The following is a 20,950-nucleotide window of genomic DNA, read 5'->3' as shown; positions in this document are numbered from 1 at the left end:
GCCAGGCATTGTCATTAAATTTCCCATTCACAGGTTCCACCAGCGCTTCAAAGGCCCCTGAGCCCAAATTAATGACCAAGGAGACAGCTCCATTTTTCAGTGCAAGATTGACATAATCGGCCGATTTTCCTGTGTGAAGCATCAGTCCGTTCCTCTGCAGCGTTTTAAAGGACAGAGTTATTTCATCACTGCTGCTCTGTATGGGGTTCTGAGATAAATCATAGCAGAAGTACTCTGATCCCTTGAATGTCGCAATATATTCTTCTTTTCCTGGCAAACAAAAGGAGAGAAACAAACAAATAAATCGCTGGCACTTAATTAAAGGCAGCTTGCATGAATTATTTTCATTGCTAATTTAACAGTATTAGTGTAAGCACTGTATCAAAAAATAATTCATTTAAAACACTTAAAATCCATGAAGGAAGGAGATAAATGAGATCTACCGTGAACATATTTTTAAACTATTTTCTAACAGAATTTTCATGCATATGATTAATCTTGGAGAATAAACTGCACCAGCAATTGTATTAATGCTATTTAAGCAATCTGATCTCAATCACATCTAAATATATAACATTCAGGTGCTCAGACCAAAGCATTTTTCTAAGTCAAAACAGATCTTTTCCTTCCCAACTTTCCCTAAAATTATGACACCTCACAAAGAATCAGTAGCCTAGATACTTCCAGTAGCTCTGCCTAAGTTTTTGAATAAACTAAAGCTACAAAGCATTCGTTTAAAAATCTACCTTAAAGCTTTATATAGCACTGTGCCAAACAGCAAGTTAAAATTAATCAGTAAATGAACAGTTTGTTTTTTGTTTTTTTTTCCTGGGATGTACTTTTACTAGCAAGTAGGTGTCATACAGGTTATTTTTCTCAGTTTATCCTGAAGGTGAAACACAAATAGCTGAGCTTTCAATCTCAGAAAGGCAAGTATAACATATATGGAGATTACATTTCTCCTAAAATCTTACACACTTAAACATGTACACAGACCTTACACTAGAAGTGTAAGGAGTTTAAAGCTATAAAAAAGCCAAAAATTATCTGTTTGGAGGTGTATGGAGTTACAGCTATAAAAAGGCAAAAATTTTCAGTTTTGTTAATAATAAATTAGTAAAATCCCAATGAAAACCTGCAGGTTTTATGAAGTATAAGAATGAAGGTGTGAAAACCTGGGGATATCAAATTTCATCCTTTTTGGGAATAAAAATCTCCAGGACAGAGCTGCACACAAGTGTGATACCATCACAACAAACCCAAAACAGATGCATAAATATATAGATCAATGGAATAACAGTGTGAATATAAGAGACCAGTGCATGACAGAACATGCAAGAAACAGGTGTGAGGACACGTTTTTTGAGAGGTCCTTGGGTGTATTTGTCTTCTGTTGTAGCCTATACACTAACTTTGATCCTGGATATTCAAAATGCTTCTCTCTAGGTAACAGAGTAAATTCAGAGACTGCTGCAAAATACATCAGATAAGGCACCAGACAATGATTGCATTTTGCTTTTACTTTGCTTTGCAATAAGAACATTGGAAATTATTAGTCTATTTACTTGAAGTGCTTTCTCTCAGATTTGATGAAGAATTCTTGGTGGGTTTCTGGTGGGTTTTTTTTGTTTGTGGTGGGTTTTTTTTGGCATTAGCCAAATCATACTAGAATACAATGCAAGAAACCCAAAAGGACTGTATCAATCATGCTCTCTTTACAGCCCAAAGCAAGATTGAGTTATACAGTAACGCATCCTGGACCCTCACACGTTTCAGTAGTGAGCACTTTGGCTCATGCTGCATAAAGGATGCACAAACAGTGCATTTTCTGGGGTTTCAAAACACTCAAAGAAGCAGCCTGCATGTCATCTAATGAATATTTAATGAAAGCATAAAATGCTCAAGCACAAATTTATTTGCAATGGGTGCTTGCTGCACAAGCATATTAAAGCAGCATCAATACCTACAATGGAGAGATGACAAAACAGATGCAGCAACCTGGTATTTGTAGTTTTGTCCCAGGTATTTAATGACTGTACCACAAAAAAAAATGAAGCACATAAATGAATCAACATGAAAAAGAAGATTTGTGTACACATATTATGCACTGCAAACTGCTTCTGAGCATTCAGACATAAAAATGTACGGAACTTAAGTACATGCCAGGCCCTTTTGAAATAAATTATTCCTAAACAAGGACTTGAAAAAATTAAGCAGTTAACCCAAGAAAAAACTTGAGTAATTCTTCAAGCAATACCCCTGCAATACCCACTGTTAATTTTTGAATCCCCTCTCATTCCTTTCAGCTTCCAAATATAGTCCATGATACTCAATATCATGAAATTAAAAACTTTGAGCAAATTATTTTTATATGCATCATTTAATTACACAATTATTTGATTTACATCAAACTAGCATTCACTTGTTTAAAAACTAAATTTCACTTGAAAACAACAAAAAAATAAAATTGAGCTTAGCATTTTACTTCAGAAGAAACATTTCGGTGAAAAAAACATTTTGGTGAACACTGGATAAAGACACTAACTGCATGCTTTTTCTACCAAACTATCTTTTCTGCTCACCTGACAAACCAAAAATACCCATTATTTTCTATTTTTATGCTGTTTCCATGTCATGAATTCAATCATCTTCTATGGCAATATTCTAGTTTGGCCAAACTGCAAATATTACATAATATTTGAAGCAGGGGAGAGAATACCAATAAAATACCTCCACATTTCTCCAATCTCCAGACTAATTGACTCCTCACAAAAAATTAAACTTCCCTCTTATGATCACTTGGATGAAACCTCAGGCATATTTGCCCTCAACCATTGGAGTTGCAGTGGCCCATCATTTCCTAAACAATTGAACAGTTGATGTTTAGAAAATGATTGGGCACTGCAACTCCAAATCCGCCTTGCCCAGCTCTGAAATGGGAAGACAGGAGGTAAAACGCCCAGGGGTTTGCCACAGGCCAGCAAAGATTCAAGAAAACCAAGAGGAAATCAGCTTGCAAATCTTTTTTTGTGCTTTGTCACTGAAAACCAGACTTTTTAGCACGCTGGGCAGAAGGCACGTAAGTCAAAATGTTTCAGCACAGGACAGAAAAGCCAACTAAACAACATGGATAATCAACACTGTATCAACTTCTTAATTTCAAAAAAAATGTGCTATTTCACTCTTGATAGGAATGTATGTATTTAGAATGGCCATTAAAAAATATCCATAAAACATTCAAATGTTTTACTTAAAAAAAAAACCCACTCAATCTGTTGCTACATTTTATACCACAAATTTTGTTGATCCTTTAAGCAAATTAAGAACAGGCTTCATTAAAAACCAGTTGTGTAAACTGCTGGTTGTTTGTTTATTTTTTCAAATTATCACTTAATGACACTTAGAGAAAACCATTAAAAATGCATAGCAGTCATTCTAGCCAGTATGAAGTGTCACACTTCATTTAATGATTAAAATGTAATTACCTGCATAGAAAAGCACAAGATAATATGAACACCATAAAGGAGGTTAACATGGTTTTATTCTGAATTTTGAGTACTGTAAAGTGTATATTATGGCAGTGAAAGTCCAGGAGATGGGCAAATATAGAATGGCACAATTTGTTTGTGTCACAGAAAGAACTCAAACAAGAGAAGCACTCTATTAAAGCACCTGTTGCTGCAGTAAGGGTTTGTTTCTTTGCCCCACTGAAGTCAACAACAGTTTTATTATTCAAATCTTTGGAAGTTCATTGAACTTCCAGTCTGATAAAAAACATGGAAGCAATAGTTCCATGAGCCTGAGCAGATTTTACAGTCCTGCCTAAGCACTATGCTAAGCTTTACAGCACATCCACACATCCCACCTGCAGTATTACATCATAAACTGGGTCTGGCTGCATCCATAATAATTTCATCATGTCTGCATGCCTGATTTAAATCACATACATAGGATTAAATGCTTTGATCTTAATAGGTAGTAACAATAATGAAACCATAGACAAGAGAAATAAAATTGAAGCAAGAGTAAATCAAATCTGTTTATTCATAGCTGCAATGTTCCTTTGCATATGAAGAGCCCAAAAGTTTATTACCTAAACCTTAACAACCCATGTGACAATGCCTATGTTGTCACATAGGTTGTTGGGGTTTAGCTAATAAACTTTTGTTTGTGTGTTACACAACAAAACCTGGTAGAGTGCTGTCAATTTATCTGTCTGCCAAAATAATTACTGTGAAAGAGAAAATAAGCTGGCACCACAGATACTCTACTTCTAAGAACCAAGTTACTTCTATACAATCTTCAAAACATTAAATGTGTTCTGAATAAATAAATTACACCAAACCAGAGTCTAGTATGTTCCCAGATGTACTGTTCAGTGCTCCATTTCACAACAATTTACAATTCAAAGATTTATCTGCTACACCATCAACTTAAACTTATAAAGTCTTTCTGAAAAAGTAAAGCAGCTTTGGAAAACTACACTAAAACAGCACGTAGACAAAACCATTAACAAGAATGATTGATACAATAAAACCAGACAGCCTGAACTGCTACTTCTGTGGAAACTTTTCAGTAATAGCAGACTAATGGCTCACTAGTCCATACAAAGGGAATACTCTCCACCTGAGGTGTGCACTCTAGAACCTGGAATGGTTTCAGGATCCATCATGCACAAGGTTTCTCAGCACACTGCTCTTTTAGGAAACCAGCCTTTACCAACTTCCATTGATACATCGCTCACTGGATCTTAAGATGAAAAATTACAAAGACTATAAAGTACTTCTCTAAATGTTATACTGAATTTGACTGTATTGTTTCCCAATCACATAATAAAGGATGACCAGATTGCATCTAGAAATCAAACACAGGCACTCAAAGAAGGAACCAAAATAATTCTGTCTAATTAAGAAAATTAAGACTTTAGTATGAAACCAACAAAAATGATGGAATTATGATAAAGCCTAAGAAATTTATTCTGAGAGAATGCAGAGGGTCTGCTTTATCAGTTAGGTTAATTTTTACAAGTACTGCTGTTTTTCTACAATAGCAGTTTTCTGTTCCTATCTCTTGTAAATAACTTTTTTTTAGCAGAAGAATCTTCCATGCTTTCTTTAATTTCTCACAATCTTTTTCATTCCCTTCCCAGAAACTATATACTCCTTGCCCTCTGAACAAGTCTCCACAGAAGATACCAAGAATTTAATTTGGAGAAACAAAATCTGATTCATGATTCCAAATACACAGCTGGGAAATATCTACATGCTTATTTCCTATTTTTATGCTCCCTTCCCTCTCCAGTAAGTACAGATTTCTGTGTCCCTTCCCCTTGTGAGGGAATAATTTCATTATGAGGTAGTCATGACCAGCCTAACATGAGAACAAAACTGGAGAAGTTATTTAAGACCATAAGCAATTTATTCTGAAGGACTGAGGAATTACTTCTCAAGGGTTCCTTATTATTGTTTCAAATTATCCTTTTGCAAAAAAAAAAAAAAAAAAAGAAAATAAGAAAAAAGAAAGGGCTGTAGAAATGTCTATTCCTTCCACAGATTTAGGGATCTGGTGAACCAATCCAAGCCTTTCTGAGGCAGAAAATGCTCCACTCAAAACCATGACAAAGAAAGACTTTGCGTGGCAGTTTGACAGGAAATGTGTTTTTTGTGACGCTGTGTTTTGGGCCAATGGATGTTCAGATTTTAATATTGGCATCTAACCTGGCCACTAGGACATGGACACGTCTCTGAGAACACGGGGTTAAAAGCAGAGCTCTCGCCTGGGAGGGTTCTCTTGGGTTTCTGGCGGGAAAGCGTTCGGGTCTCTCCCCGGCCCAGCTGTGTGGCCGGGAGAGGTAGGCCTGAGCCCGGGGGTGGAAGAGAGAGAGAGAGACACCGGGAGCCATCGGGCAGCCCCCCCTGAGAGACACAGAGAGACACAGAGAGAGAGAGAGAGAGAGAGAGAGAGAGAGAGAGAGAGAGAGAGAGAGAGAGAGAGGCTGCCTGGGACTGTAACCTTGAGACTTGATAAACGTGGGCCTGTGCCGCTGTGCCGGCAGCACGGCTGGGACGGAGAAGAGGGGGGGGCGCAGCCGGCCGCTTGTAGGAACTTTTAACCCCTTTTCGGAAAATGAGAACTTTACAGATCTCTCCTGGAAGATAGAATGGAAGAGATGATGGAGTGGCTTTTGCTGGACTCTTTTTGTACAGCCATGGACAGAACCATGTTCCTTGTGATTTCCCTGCTGCTTGTCTGAGCTTCCACGGGGAGCTGAGAGCTCTTTGGAGTTAAACTTGGCTCACTTCAGTGCCTTCCTTGATGCTGCCTGTGTACTTGGACACTTGAAGGGAATAAAGTCTCAGTGTGGAGATTACAGCTGTGAAATAATGGCTCTTTGGAAGAAGGCAAGAATGCTGTTGTCAATCTTTTCAAGGATAAACTGAGCACCTCGTTTATCCTTGTGCTGCATCTAGGGGGAGGCAATGCCTCAGAACCAAGAGGGTTCAGTGTTGGTGTCCCTTGGCCCAGGGGGTTAAAAAATATGGGGGGGGACAGGTGTCCTAAAGGAGAGATTGTGGGGACAGGTGTCCCAAAGGAGAGACTGTGTCTTTTTTGGATCAGGACAGAGCATCCTTAAAAAGACAACCCTAGAAGCAGCTCTGGTCCATGTTCAGTGGTGAGAGCACTCGACATGAAAGGAAGAGGTCACGATGGCAGATGTACTCCGGGCGGTGCCTCAAGTGACACAGAAACACACGAGGCTTCAGCTGTGTTTCCAGGGGAAGCCCATGGTACAAGAAGGACTCCTCTCCTCTTGATGAACTGAGAATTGATTGTTTGAAGGGTGGTTCTGGACTAAGAGTTGGTGATTTGAGGAATAGATGTGTTGGGAATTTGGTGGGGGGAGGAGGAAGTGTATTTGTAAGGTTTTCATTTTCCCTGTGTGTGTTCCTTTTATCTATAGTTGTAGAGTAGTTAATAAAGTTCTGTTTTCTTTTCTTTCCTAAGTAGGAGCCTGCTTTGCTTATTCCTGGTCACATCTCACAGCAGAAACCAGGGAGAGGGTATCTTCATGGGGGCACTGGCCTTGGGCCAGTGTCAAATCATGACACTTTGGTTAGTTGTTATAACCGAGTGCTTTGGACTTCCATAATCCCTGTTCCAGGAATGTACTATCAGAACATGGTTTATCTCAAACACTGCACCTGTGATCCTGGGCACCAAAGCCTGCACTGCTGGTGTCCAACATAAAGCCAGTATCCATTGCAGTAAAATGAGGTGCACAGAAAAAGTCTACCAGCTGAGAAAAATTTAACAGCATTTAACTGATATTGAACTGATACAAAGTCAGGTACAATATCATGCAAAGAAACTTGAGCAAGTTTTCCAGCTCCTGTTTTGTTTCACACACAATCATTAAATCAGTAGCCAGTCACAAGAAGCATGAACCTCTGATCCCTTCCCACCATCTCAGATTCAAATAAAATTATGATAGTTGCTACTCATGATAAATGACTTGCAGGGAACACTAGATAAGTGATAAATTACTCCATTTTGCTAAACAGCCATTTAAATTCATAACTAAAATGGCTGCACCATGCAATTTCCTCACTAATTTTCATGTCCTTTTATTTAATCACACAGAGTAGGCGCTTCAAAAGCACATTTGCAATTGGGGAGTGAGAGGAAAGGAAGCAGGAGTTTTTAGGAATGGTGCCATCTTAGTGTACATTTAATACTAAATTGCTAGAAGGTGAAAATAAGAATCTTCTTCTAATCAGCATTTGCATCATTAATAAGGCAGATTACATTATCCTGTACTTAACAATGTAGTGATAATGTGTCAAAAAATTACTCAAAACACCAAAGTTTGAAATTGTGATTTTAAAGGGATTCTTGTTAAATTAAGGATAAACTGCAAAATACCAAATACTCTCACATCACTTCTACATTCACAAGAGAAACTACTTTTAGTCAACCTTACTGTTGCCTTAAAACTCACTTATGAATTTTGGTAAGAAGTTGAAGAACCAGAGCAGAAATAAACCAACAAATAAATATGGGTTCCAGTTTCTGCAGCAAGCTAAAAACTATGCTGGACAACATTCCAAAGGCCTTTTCCAGGCCTCAAGGTTCCTACTGACTTTACATCTAAACTGCAAAATGTAGATTTCTAGCTTTCAAAGGATCAGAACCACAGATTTTTCAGTATCAGATTGCTTACACAACTGGTTTTAATTTTACTCCTCATAAGTATATAACTTGTGCAAATGAGAGTTTGAGAATATGTTTTGAGCAAAAGACTGAGCAAAAAACAAACAGTAATTCTTGCAAAAATTGAAAGCAGTTTCTGTCCTAGAAAAAAAACCCAACATTTTCTGTAGTGTTTCTTGGATGAGGCAGTAGCACCTTACTCCTTGCTGAGCATTCTCCAAATGAGTTGCATTTGTTTTTCATTGTCCTAAGCAAAAACGTAGAATAGGAGAACAAAAAATTGGTTTTACTTTGTTGGGGTTATATTTAAACCCACATTTTAAATGAAATAACAAGGAAGAAAATAATCCCCAACACATTTTATGTATAGAAAGAGTTAATGAGTTAAATGATTTGATAAGGAGCAGTTTCAAAGCTAATAAGAAACTTCTGAGACATGAGCTGAATACCTCTCTTATGGCACCACACAGCACTAGAGGATTAGTGCAGCATGTCCTGGGGTTTAGATGCAATAAAAAACAACAAGCAATTTTCTAGTCCTAATTAACTCCTGTTAAAAGAAGCCCTTTGTAGCAATAAGCTTTCCAGAGATGCAGGGGGAATGCCACTGCAATGGTATTGTGTACATGATGAGCCACTGCCATAAAACCAGTTTTGCACTTGTCTCAGAGGGGTGCTACAGGAATATGTAGCATTTGACACAGTAAAAAGAGATCCAGCATGGTTTTGAAAAAGGTAAAAGAAAACACCTTCCAGAGGGGACTGACAAAACCATCACTTGTTTTTTCCTGCCTCTGCCTAAGATTGTATCACTGAAGGAAATACCTATATAAAAATATTTGGGAAAAGTCAGATCTCTATATTAGTCTTCAAAACGCATTTGGAAGAAGCTATTCATAACTCTTGATCTTCCTATAAACATGGAAATTCAATATGAAAGCAGTTATTTCATCACATCTTCCCACCTGTTGAGGATAGTCTCATTTAAGCAAGATTTTTCACATATAAAACAGAAAAATCTTTCCAAGTTACCGAGCACACAAAGAATACATTCTATGAAAGGATCCTACAGCAACAAAAGGGATCTGAGAAGCTGAAGTCTCAGCTGAAGAAATCTGCTGTTCAAAATAACAAGCAGAGAGATGTGCTAATGGCCTGTTGCTACACTAGAAATATTTGATCTAAACAAGCCATCTAATATCTCTTTGCAACCCTGCCTCTTCAAATGATGTGAAAGGAATTACTATGTCAGCTACAAAGAGTAAAAGAAGTCTTTTTTATTGATTAGTTCTGGATAGAGAAGAAGCTCAAAACTTTTCAAAGACAGGCAGAGCATTAGTCAAAAATTGTCTTTGAGCTTCATTATCTCAAAAATTGTCACATGGAGAATAATTGAGCCAAAACTATGTTTTAACTTAAGGATGCATAAAAGAAGTAGTATCAGGATAAATATGCCTTCTTGTGATACATTTGATGTTCCTTTTGGTACTCCAGCATTACCTTCAGCCACCATCTGTACATAGGTCAGGTATTCAAATGAACATTATTAAAAACTTGAAGTAAGAGTAATAAGAAATTCAATATAGTGGTTTTGAAAACAGTTTTTTCTTCCAAAGAATGACAAAGGTAGAATTTTCATGTAGTGAGCAAAAGAATAGTGCCAATTTAAATTGGTTCGAATAAGTGGTGTTGAATTCTAGTATCTGATAAATCTCATTAAAAATTCAGATAACCTTCCTCCAAATTGATTAATGAGCATTACAATGATTAATGATATTTTACCTTTATGAATGTAACTGATGGACAAAGCACTAAGAACAATAAACATGTAATAGATCAGCACAGCGTAGACGTTTAGGGGATTGGGTTAGGAACAGAAAACATTCTCCTCTGGAAAGAAGAACCAACTATGTGTCCACAGTTAAAAAAATAAATGTGCATTTTAAAATGGAGGCAAATTGAAAAAAATATTAGTTACTATTTGTATAACAGGGATTCTGGTCAAGGTCATGGCACTAAAAACAGCTGAACTGTCTGTACTTTACAGAGGAAAACACCCACAGGTATTTACACAGAACTGCCACCACCTGCACATGTATGGGAAGAAACATTCAAGGGCAAATCCAGAATGAGGAAATGACTATTTAAAATTTCAGATGAAACACTCAAAAGGACTTCCCACCCCACAGAAAACCTTGATGGCTGAGATAGCACTGTTACGATCTCCTGAGGCTGTGACATATCTTCCTAGAAATGTTTAGAACCTATTACTTTCAGGTTCTTTGCTTTTGTTTCAATGCTGCCCTCAACTCTCTTCTTCTCTGTATCTTAGGTTTCTGAAGGAGAAAACCTTTCTTATTGCACTGCAATTCCTGCTGAGAGGCAAAGGTTGGCTAAGCTGTATGCTGGCCAGTGTTCTCACTAATCAGCAGTCACTGGAAATCCCCAGCCACATCTGAAGATAAGAATAAACCTAAATAGTAAAAAAAAAAAAATCACTCTATTTGTATTTTGTGTGCAGCAGTCAGATAAAAGAATATTTAAAAATAGAGTGTTAAGGATAGGGGGAAAAGGGAAACTGAATTCAAACTAATTTAACAAATTTTATTATGGAAAATACAGTAAAGATTAATGAAATCTACAAAAGTATGACAGATGATATTCTACACCAATGTACTGCAGCTATTTTTTTGTGTTTCTGGCACTATTGTTGGTTCTTAAATGAACACTCTCTTTCCAAGACAATAAAGAACAAAGCAAAATTGCCATTATTTTGGTAGTGCTTTGACAAGATACAACTCTATTTTATACTCACTTCCACTCCAAATCAAAACTTAGGCCATAGTATTTCAGAGCATGGGAAATGTTGAGGAAAAAGCACTGTCCACATAAGCAAGAGCCTATTACCGAATATAACACCAGGGGTTTGTGTAAATAACAACCAGAGATATTCAGATGATTTTTTCACATGTGGCAGTCTCAAAATCTGATTTATAAGACTGTAAAGACAATATGTAAGATTTTTTTGCTAATAATCACAGATAGTTATCAATGCAACTTACATCAAGTTTTAAAGGACTAGTAGGACATAACAAAGTTTTGGGAAAAAAGCGTTGCTGAAATAAGTCATTGCCACTACAGAGCCATTTGATGAAACAAGCCCTCTTATGGACATTGCAATTCTATAGTATGGAAAAGCTTAAACACATAGCAAGATACCAATGAAATATTAAAGCTCTGAAATCCATTTCCCATGCCTTTTTCCATGATTCTCTAAAGCTTACACCCCTAACATGATAAAGGAGGCTACAGTTCAAAGAAATTTGATGGATACCTTCAAGTGTTTCAAGTAACAGCTGCTAGTTTTTAAACAAGATAATTCTTGCTATCACTTCACAGAATCACAGCATAATCAAGCTGGAAGGGATCACAGAGGGACATTTGGTCTGCTCTCCCTGCACAGGCAGGGTCATCCCACAGCACAAGGCACAAGATTGTGTCCAGATGGTTCTGGAATCTCTCCAGCAAGGGAGATTCCACACCTTCTCTGAGCAATCCATCCCAGTTCAGGTTTACCTGCACAGGGAAGTTCTTCCTCGTGTTCAGGTGGAACCTCTTGTGCATCGGTTCCTGCCCATTGACTCTTTTCCTATTGAGTAGAGTCTGGTCCATCCTCTGACATCTCCCCTCTGAGACTTTAGAGGCTCCCTCTCAGTCCTCTCTCCTGGGGGCTGAACAGCCCCAGCTCCCTCAGCCTTTCCTCATAAGAGAGGTTCTCCAGACCCTTGACCACCTTAGTAGCCCTCCACTGGACCTGCTCCAGGAGCTCCATGTCTCTCTCATCCTGAGGATCCCAGAACTGGGCACAGCACTCCAGAGGTGCTTCACCAGGGCTGAGCAGAGGGGCAGGATCCCCCCCCTGACCTGCTGGCACTGCAGTTCCTAATGCAGCCCAGGACACCTTTGGCCTTCTTGGCCACAAGGACACGCTGCTGGCTCAGGGACAGCTTGTTGTCCACAAGGAACCCCAGGTCCTCCTCCACGGCACTTCTTCCTTTCAAGAATTACCAGGGCTTCAAGAAATACCAGATCTACTCTGATACCAATTTTTCTTTTCAATGAGATTTTCAAAAATTGATAAACAGGTTTCTTGGCCTGACCATAGCTTTAAAACTATATGTGCAGTGATTTCTTTTCAGCTACGAGTATACAAAAAGAGCTATGTCTAGACTTATATTTAAAGGACCATTTTAGGCATGTATTTTAAAAAATAGAAAAGATTTCTAACTCTCCCCAAGTCTTATCAAATCTGTGAAAATCCAAGAAAACTTCTGCAAGTAGTAAAATAATCTGTATTATATATGCTTTACATTTAGTTTTTTTTGAAGACTCCATTTTCTTTCTCCATTAATTCAGTATTACCTCCTTATTTTTTCAGAAGTCATAAGTCTTTGAAACTACTTGATAAGGAGGCCTCCCTGCTGAGATTACCAATAGTCTTTTTATAGAAGCCTGCAGGAACACTGTAAAAGCAAAAAAAAGATTAGCAGAGTATAAAAATAATTGGACTCTAGTGCTGTATTGATATTTTAGAGGAAAGATTTGCTGTCATGACTGGGCCAAGATATCTGCTGGTAAATTCCACTGAAGACAGCACATTTGCACCACTGGTACTTTATCCTGTTCTTTATGCAAGAAATATGCCTAACAAGGTGAGATACTTAGAGTGTCATTGACAATGTAACATATTTGCACCATTGCATGGATCTAACATAAAACTTAATTCATTTCTCAGGTAATGGAAGGGTTGGAAAAAAAGATGGAGATAGAGTGACACTGTCAGAGATACTGCCTCATTTTAGAAACATTAGATATTAAGGAGTAATTTCACCCCTCCAGGAACTCGTCTAAAATAACTGCTTAAAATACTTCAATATTTATTATTACTGCATAGGAACTTAGAATTATTTACAGCCTTCTGCCCTACAGATATGAAATAGAAACAAGTCTGTAATCATCCAAATAACACTTACAGAACAAAACATAACTGAAAAAATAATTTAACATATCTTACAAAGGATAATCAAAAGAGAAAAGTTGTGACACACTACTGACAAGCAGATTACTTAAATTTCAGGTTTGGATACTCTTCCTTTTTCAAGAATCTAATCTGCATTCAGGGTCTGAAGTTTCCTTACATTTCAAGGCACTAAGATTGTGTTCACCACAGCTGCTGCCAACTCCACTATGCTGTTGACTGGAGAGGGCAGGGAAAAAAGCAACAGAGCCTGTATCCCTCACCAAATGTTTTGGCAACTGACATTTTTTTTCCACACTCTTCCATCTCCTAACCAATGAGAAAAAAAAAATGCAAGACTGTGTCAACAACAGGAGGAACCACAGGCTGGTTCCTTCTGAACAACTTGAGCATGACTGCTGATCCCACACTAAAGCACACAGGAACCAGGAGCAAGGACTACAACCAGACTGACTGTTCACACACAAATACTGAGGCATAGAATAAATTCTATGGAAACCTCCAATGTAGCAAACTCCTTCTCCCCTCAGAGCAAAAAAAACTAAAACGAACCACAACAAAAAACCAAACAAACAAACCAAAATCCCTCTACAATATAGAGTAAGTGAAAGTTTGCTTCAAATCAATTTGAACACAAATGCTCTCACCAGCAGCCTCCATTTCTTCTCTCCCACCTGTGCCTCATAGGTCTCCTGCAATTACCCATCAGCTGTTTGGATGCACAGCCCCAGAGGCTGGTGGGGCTTTGCATTTATTACATTAGGACAATACCCTTGTGCAGTAGCCAGAGTGACAGGATCAATGCTTGCACTCTGAGTTACACAGGCTATTAATGCAACCTTCTCCTACAACCCTACTGTTTTCTTTGTATTGCTGAATATAGTTTTGTTTTTCTGAAGTCCCTCTTCATTTTATAGCACCCTGAGAAAATAAGTAAAGCCCTTTATGCACAATACACAAGACATTTGATTCTGAACACATGCCATTACACTTCACACATGCCATTACACTTCTAAAGCTATTTGATTACTACTCTGGATACTTCCAATTAATTAAAATTGAAGAGTTCTTGACAAAACACACTAGCATTCATCACAGAACCACCAGGTCAGTTATTATGTTCACAAAATAATTTAAACCTTTCTGAACTTTCAGGAAAGGGAATTACTGCCTCTGTGAAGAAATCACTCTGTAATCATATCTATTTCTCCCCAAGGCTCCTACACCTTATGGACTTCCCAAGGGTTTGTATTCAAAACTGACAGGAAGCTGTGTTTAAAGTACTTTAGAATCCTGTCCATCAGTTCCATTTCTGAGGTAACATCATATCACAGTACTCAGATGAAATGATACAGATATAAATGGTTTAAAATTTAAGGTGAATGTGAATCATTAAGAATTTTTCTTAATTGTCATTAAATTAGAAATTTGCAGACTAGCAGTCCATTCTTTCTTAATTCACTTCTACCTGAGTTCATTTTCATTGGATTCCTAAACTGAAATTTAGAGGTAAAACATAATTTAACTGGAGGATAATTTGATTATTTTATTATTCAAGGATTATTTGTTTGTACTTTTGTCTGGGTCTATGGAGACAATATGCACACTGAAGCATTTCCATCTCATAAGCAAAAGCAGGCAGCCTTCATCAGTCTGTTAGCCATGAAATTAGGAATGTTTCATGTATCCAAGGGCAGCTCCTGCAGCTCTTGTTTTTTCTCTACTCCCCCCATATTAAGTTAATAACCAACTTGCCATGCTGCCATACAAGAAACACAGACTAATTTAAGCAGCTTCAGGCTCCCTGTTTTTATTTTCTATCCTCATCTTCCAAGTTTTGGGGTTTTTTGTATAAGCACAATGAAAAGCTGAGCAGCAGCCTGCCCTGGTTCCTCAGAATAACAAAACACCAACAGAACTTTTCTTCACCCACCCTGTTGTGGGTCTTTTGTCAACTGAATGCCTAGCAAAGGAAATTAGTCATTAAATTACTAAATTCATTTTTCCCTGTATTAGCAAAGAGCTGCTTCAGAATAAAGGGAAACTGCAGCTAAAGATTCTATTAAAACTCAGGAATTCACCATGGATTTCCAAATTGGTTTCAAAACAAGCTGCCTCTTGACCCATTTCTGGTGGTGCAATAATCAGCATCCAGATATTTCTCCCTGGCTAGTGAGGAGTGTCAGAACAAGACAACTCTTAATATTCCTTGGCTTGTCTCAAGACTCATAAAATGACATTAAATCTTCCTCTCAATGCTATCAATTTTACAAGCCTAGAATTATGTTTGGAAAAGGACATTTTCCTTCTCTTAACACTCTACTAATTTTGTAGCGTAACTTTCAGATGATCTACAACATCCTGTGCTTACTCCAGCGCAGCAGTTGTTTTTTCCTACAGGCACAGCTGACCACAGACAATGATCTATGAACCAAGCAAACCCCAAACCCTCAAGTGGGCAGATGCAGGATCTAAACCATTCTGTGTTTTGGCTGCTATACACCCACAGCTTTCTCCCATTAATTGAGCTGTAACTTGTGTAGTGACCCAATTTTTGCTGTACGTTTTATTGTCAGAACAAAACCAATTATGAACAACTCCTAACGAAGCTAAATCTTTTTCACATTTTTCTTAAAACACCCTGCTCATTTCTGGTACACTTAAATTTAATTCAGTCTCTGTAGACTTCCCAATGCCTTGAATGTACACAGATGAAGGGAGAAAGATTAAACATTTTCTTACTGTGACCTACAACAATGTGCTGAAACTTTAATTATTATGTTAATTCGGGCATTGGGCCCAGTGGATTTATTATATCCCAGAAGCTAAATACAATCTACTCTGAAGAGAGATGTAGGCATTAGCTCCATCTAAGTATTTTGTGCACAAATATTTAGGCTGTGTAATAAAAAGCTACACATTAATTTTAAAATCTAATCCTAATTTTGGGGCTCTTTCCTCAAGTAGATGTCTAGCTCCTCACAAATTGTGGCTTCCTTGTAGCAACAAAAGCTTGTGTCTCAGCCAAACATTATCATCTCCAAATTCAAGGCTTTTGAAGCAAGACTGATATTTATTAGATTAAAAAAATATTATTATTATACTTTTTTAGACTACCATAATAGGATAACATTGGGAAAAAAAAACTTAATCGACAACTCTTTATCTACTGCAGGACAGGATGAGGTACATTCCACACTGTATTAGAACAAGAATACCCAATCCCAAAATAGTTCATTTGAAAAAAGATGGCTTCTATAAGACAATACCAATCACTGAAAATTAAGGTTTGACCTTCACCCTAACAGACAATACAGATGTTTCTGATCAGCTATCCCTCACATCAGTTTTGCATCACTCGCCAAGATAAAACACCAAGTGGTTTCTTTTTTTAATTATCCCCCATCTCAGCCAATATTTTCTTCTTTTTCATTAGCAGCATGATTCACAAAAACGAAACTCCTATTTTAAACAGTTTTGTAGAGGAAAAGAAAGGTGGAGAAACTTGATGGGGTGAACCTGCCAGACATTGGTAAAACCACTGGAAGCTTGCTGACTACACAAACTGTTTTCAAGCAATGGAGCTGGAGGGAGCTCATCAAGTCTTATTTTTCATTGGTTTGCTACATCAGAGTATTTTCTATTATAGTATCACAAAAGCACCTGTGTTGTAATTAGAAGCAATCTGGCTTTCATCAAGAGAATATTAAAAAAATGTTTAATATAATAAAGGCAAGCAGGAATTAATGAAAGCTTTCAGGCTTTATACTACCAAGGCAGGGATTTTGTCCTGTGCTGGTTTTTGTTTACACATTTTAATTGCTTACCAACATATTGCCTTGATTACCATCACAAAGATAATTCCAAATTTCCAGATAGAAATCTTTTTGTTCCAAATAGTAAAGGAAAAAAGCTACAAAGGAATCCTCCTATCAATTTTTTTCTCAAATTAATGTAAATACAGATGCTTGATGTTAAAGAGCATGAATAGCTCAAGAATATCTTTGTATTATTTTTAAGCAATAAGAATAGTTGTTTCCTGCATTACATTAAACATTTTCCCACAGCAAGATCCAATATTCAAGGGATTCCTACACATTTCTACTCTACTCAGGTCTTACACTTTCACTCATATTCTTCACATGACAATAAGAAGCTTAATAAAGCACAGCTCTAGTAAAAACTTCATTATGTTTTGGGGTTTTTTTTCCTTTAAATTCTCCAAGATCTGGGCACTTCACACTACAAAGAAAACATTTGAACTTTAACCAATTATATGAATGCAATCTAATTCCCATTTGTAAATATGTGTACATATATAGTATTCCCTGGTTATGAACTTTAAGTTTCATTAATTTTTCAATAAATTAGTTCCTTCCTCTCCATTTCAGTAATTTTTAGATACCTAAACAAAAAAACAAACCACTAAAGTATTCTAAAAAAGACTTTTTAAAATATACAAGCTCATTTGATAAACTATGTCCATTTTTTCTTCTTGCTCAAAAGCAAACACTACTTTTCTTGACAGTCAAAAAAAGAATGTTTTTTCCCACAGCTAAAGAAAGTTCAAAGTTACCATGGTAACTGAACAAAAAGTCACTAAGGCCTTGCTACTAAAGGCCTTTATAGTATATAAAAAGTACATTCAGTTTGAGGTATTGGAAAATCTTTTATAGTTATTTTGAATCCACAGAATGAGCAAACTCAGTGGTGATTATTGTGAAGTGTTAAAAGTCTTGGTTATTTTTTGCAGTAAGGTGCACCACTGAAAGGCTTACTAATTAAAGGTCAACAACTCTAAATTGCATAAGAGAACACTAAAAAACCTGTTCTTGCATGAACCTTGCTGTACTAAATTTTCTCAGCTAAGTATTTTGTTGCCAGACAAAAAGACAATTTAAGCAAAGTATTCATTATACTTGAAATGAAGCAATTCATTTCTTACCTGAGTCTGACAACTTAATGCAGCAAGCTAGCAAAAAAAAAACAGCTAAGCCATGAGGTGTGTGAGAAAATACTGCCCTGCTTTCACATTGTTGAGCACACCCCCATATATATATATACACACACACATAAAAGCCCCACATATTTCTAATTTTATCTTCTAAGGTGTGCTAGAGTATTTGTAGATTTCTATACTAAATATAACTGACTTAAAATAATTAATTGGATAACATTATGCTCATAGTTCTCAAAAGTCAGGTTCCAAACTTCCACTGGCCTTCCTTGGGATAGGGATTCCATCCTTCACATGGGGCTGTGCAATTCAGCATAACTGGAATTTCAATGAACTAAGTTCTTAACCATTCCCCATTGCTGATAAATTGTGTTATTCTACTCTGTTCAGGGCAGTTGTTGAGCAATTGAGTACCCTGAAAGGAAGACAGGCTGAAATTTGGTCAGGCACTTAAATTTACTCTGAGATTTACCCAGACCATCAACCAGCAAAGAAGGCATGAACAACTTTATTCTGCCCTTCACTACACATGCTTTTATTCCTGTGTCTTTCTACTAGTTGTATAAATAGTTCTTATTCATTTTCTGAGGTCTCACTACAGGATGCCAAAGTCTGCAAAGTCATTCAGGAAATTTCAATTATAAACAAGTAATTGGCTGAGAGAACAACAACCCACACTGGTGTGCTTGCCACTGATTTCTTTAAAAGAGGAAAATAATCACATGTTTTTACTCTACATCCTATCAATCACTGCACTTCACATACAGCCCTTGTAAATTTATACCTTGTGTTAGGGTGGACACTAGAGCACTTCACAAATTAATTTAGGGCTGTATTTTAAGACACATCTAGTATATTGTCACAAGCCTTTTATTGAAGGTGTACAGAGATGAAAGGATGCTTGGGTCAGCCTACACTTTTTAAAATCCATGGTGTTTTTGATCCTAGTTTCAAGATGTTTCAGACTTATTTAGCAGTAGTGCCCAGTGTTTGCAGAATAGACACACTACACCTAAGCAAAAACTCCTGAAGTCTGCAGTTACTCATTCTGTGCCATGTCTTAAGTGTGTGCACACCAATGTAGAACTTAATTCAAAATATTAGTGTGGATTTATCTTCCTGTTGAGCAGCAAGATGTGAAATACCAACTGCAAGGGCATTCCAGTCATATGAAAGTTGCAGCAAAACCTTGGCTATATAAAGGTTTGTATTTTGAAGATTCCAAGTCAAAGACTTATCCCTAAAATAATATCCCTTTCTATTCCCTAAAATAATACTTTTCTTACATTCAGGAACCATGTTACTTTAACTAGCACATCATGATGAAACCAACTACTCTGGGATGAATCAGAGAAGGTGTGGCCAGCAGGTTGAGGGAGGTAGTTCTGTCCTTCTGCCCTTCTACTCTGCCCTGGTGAGTAGGTCACTCCGTGTGGAGTGATCCAGCCAGCTCTGAATCCTCAGCACAAGGATGTGGACCCTGCTGGAGGGGGTCCAGAAAAGAGCCAGAAAGATGCTCAGATGGCTGGAGCACCTCTCCTGTGAAAGCAGGCTGAGAGAACTGGGGCTGCTCAGTCTGGAGAAGACATCAGGGAGACCTTATAGGACCTTACAGTACCTAAAGAGGGCTTATTAAAAACAAACAAATAAACCACCACCACCACCAAAAACCAAAAAAAAAACCCAAAACAAACCAAACAAAAAACCAAACAAAAAAAAAACAACCAAAAAAAACAAAACCAAAACAAGAGGAAGAGTGACTTTTTACACAAGCAGATAGTGCTAGGACAAGGAGAAAGTATTTAAACTAAAGAAAGAGATATTTACATTAGATGTTAGGGAGAATTCTTTACTTAGTGAGATACCAGCACAGGTTGCCCAGAGAAATTGTGGATGCCCCATCCCTGGAAGTGTTTTGGGCCAACCTGGATGAAGCTTTAAGCAACCTGGTCTAGTGGGTGCCATCCCAGTCCATGACAGAGGGGTTAGAGCTAGACAATTTTTGAGGTCCCTTCCAACCCAAACCATTCTATGATTGTAGGTTTTGGTAATTTATCAATCCTGAAACAGTTAACCTCTGGGGATTTTAGTATTTTTTTTACACTATACCTAGTTATTATCAGAGCAGATGGGAACATACTGAGGGGGTATTTTGTGTGCCACAGCACATCCTGTGGTTCCATTTATGTAATAATCCAGGTTGGGACCTACCTGGACTACTTGTAACTCCATGTTAGAGCCCATGTCCTCAGTTTTATTTCTTTCTTATATGTTGTGAGGAAGGAGATGGCACATGTCTACTTCTCACCCAGCATGGAGTTAAAATAGGACTGAGTCTAGACCCAATCACAGAAAAATATTTCCAGTTCTCAATGTTTAGACATCAAGTTCAGAGCTTATTTTTACAGTATTAGTCAAATAAAAACAATATTTTCTAATAATTTTCTACTGTCTTCCCTCAAAAAGATCCTGAGATATCCTACATGTAGCAAAGGCACTAAACTTAAGAACTGAATTCAAACCCTGTAATTTATTCTCAGCACTTTGCATTTCACTTAGATTTGAAAATGACAAGCTGTTGGTCCAATTTTTGTCAACATGTTTTTAAATTAGTTCTGAATTTATGACAATTAAAGCTCACTGTTGCTTTTAAAATGAAGTTACTGAATTTGCCTTAATTTGTTTTCATTGCTCAGCAATGTGTGCATTTTAATTCAACATGGAAATATTCCATCCTCTCTGCT

The 20,950-nt window shown here is 37.3% G+C and overlaps 1 protein-coding gene across 29 annotated transcripts in view; it reads right to left on the bottom strand.

Moving 5' to 3' along the window:
• NRXN1 (neurexin 1) overlaps window positions 1–20,950 on the bottom strand; it is a 678,846-nt gene that overhangs the window by 447,963 nt on the left and 209,933 nt on the right. For all 29 annotated transcript variants that reach the window (XM_054514185.1, XM_054514186.1, XM_054514193.1 and 26 more), the window contains one exon: window positions 1–270. This exon is cut by the window's left edge and continues 32 nt beyond it. In XM_054514185.1, coding sequence (XP_054370160.1) covers window positions 1–270 — 270 coding nt within the window. The remainder of the gene's footprint in view (window positions 271–20,950) is intronic.

The sequence above is a fragment of the Molothrus ater genome, chromosome 3, assembly GCF_012460135.2.
Source record: "Molothrus ater isolate BHLD 08-10-18 breed brown headed cowbird chromosome 3, BPBGC_Mater_1.1, whole genome shotgun sequence".
Lineage (NCBI taxonomy): Eukaryota > Metazoa > Chordata > Aves > Passeriformes > Icteridae > Molothrus > Molothrus ater.
Note: the sequence above shows the minus strand (reverse complement) of the source record. Positions and strands in the feature narration are given on the sequence as shown.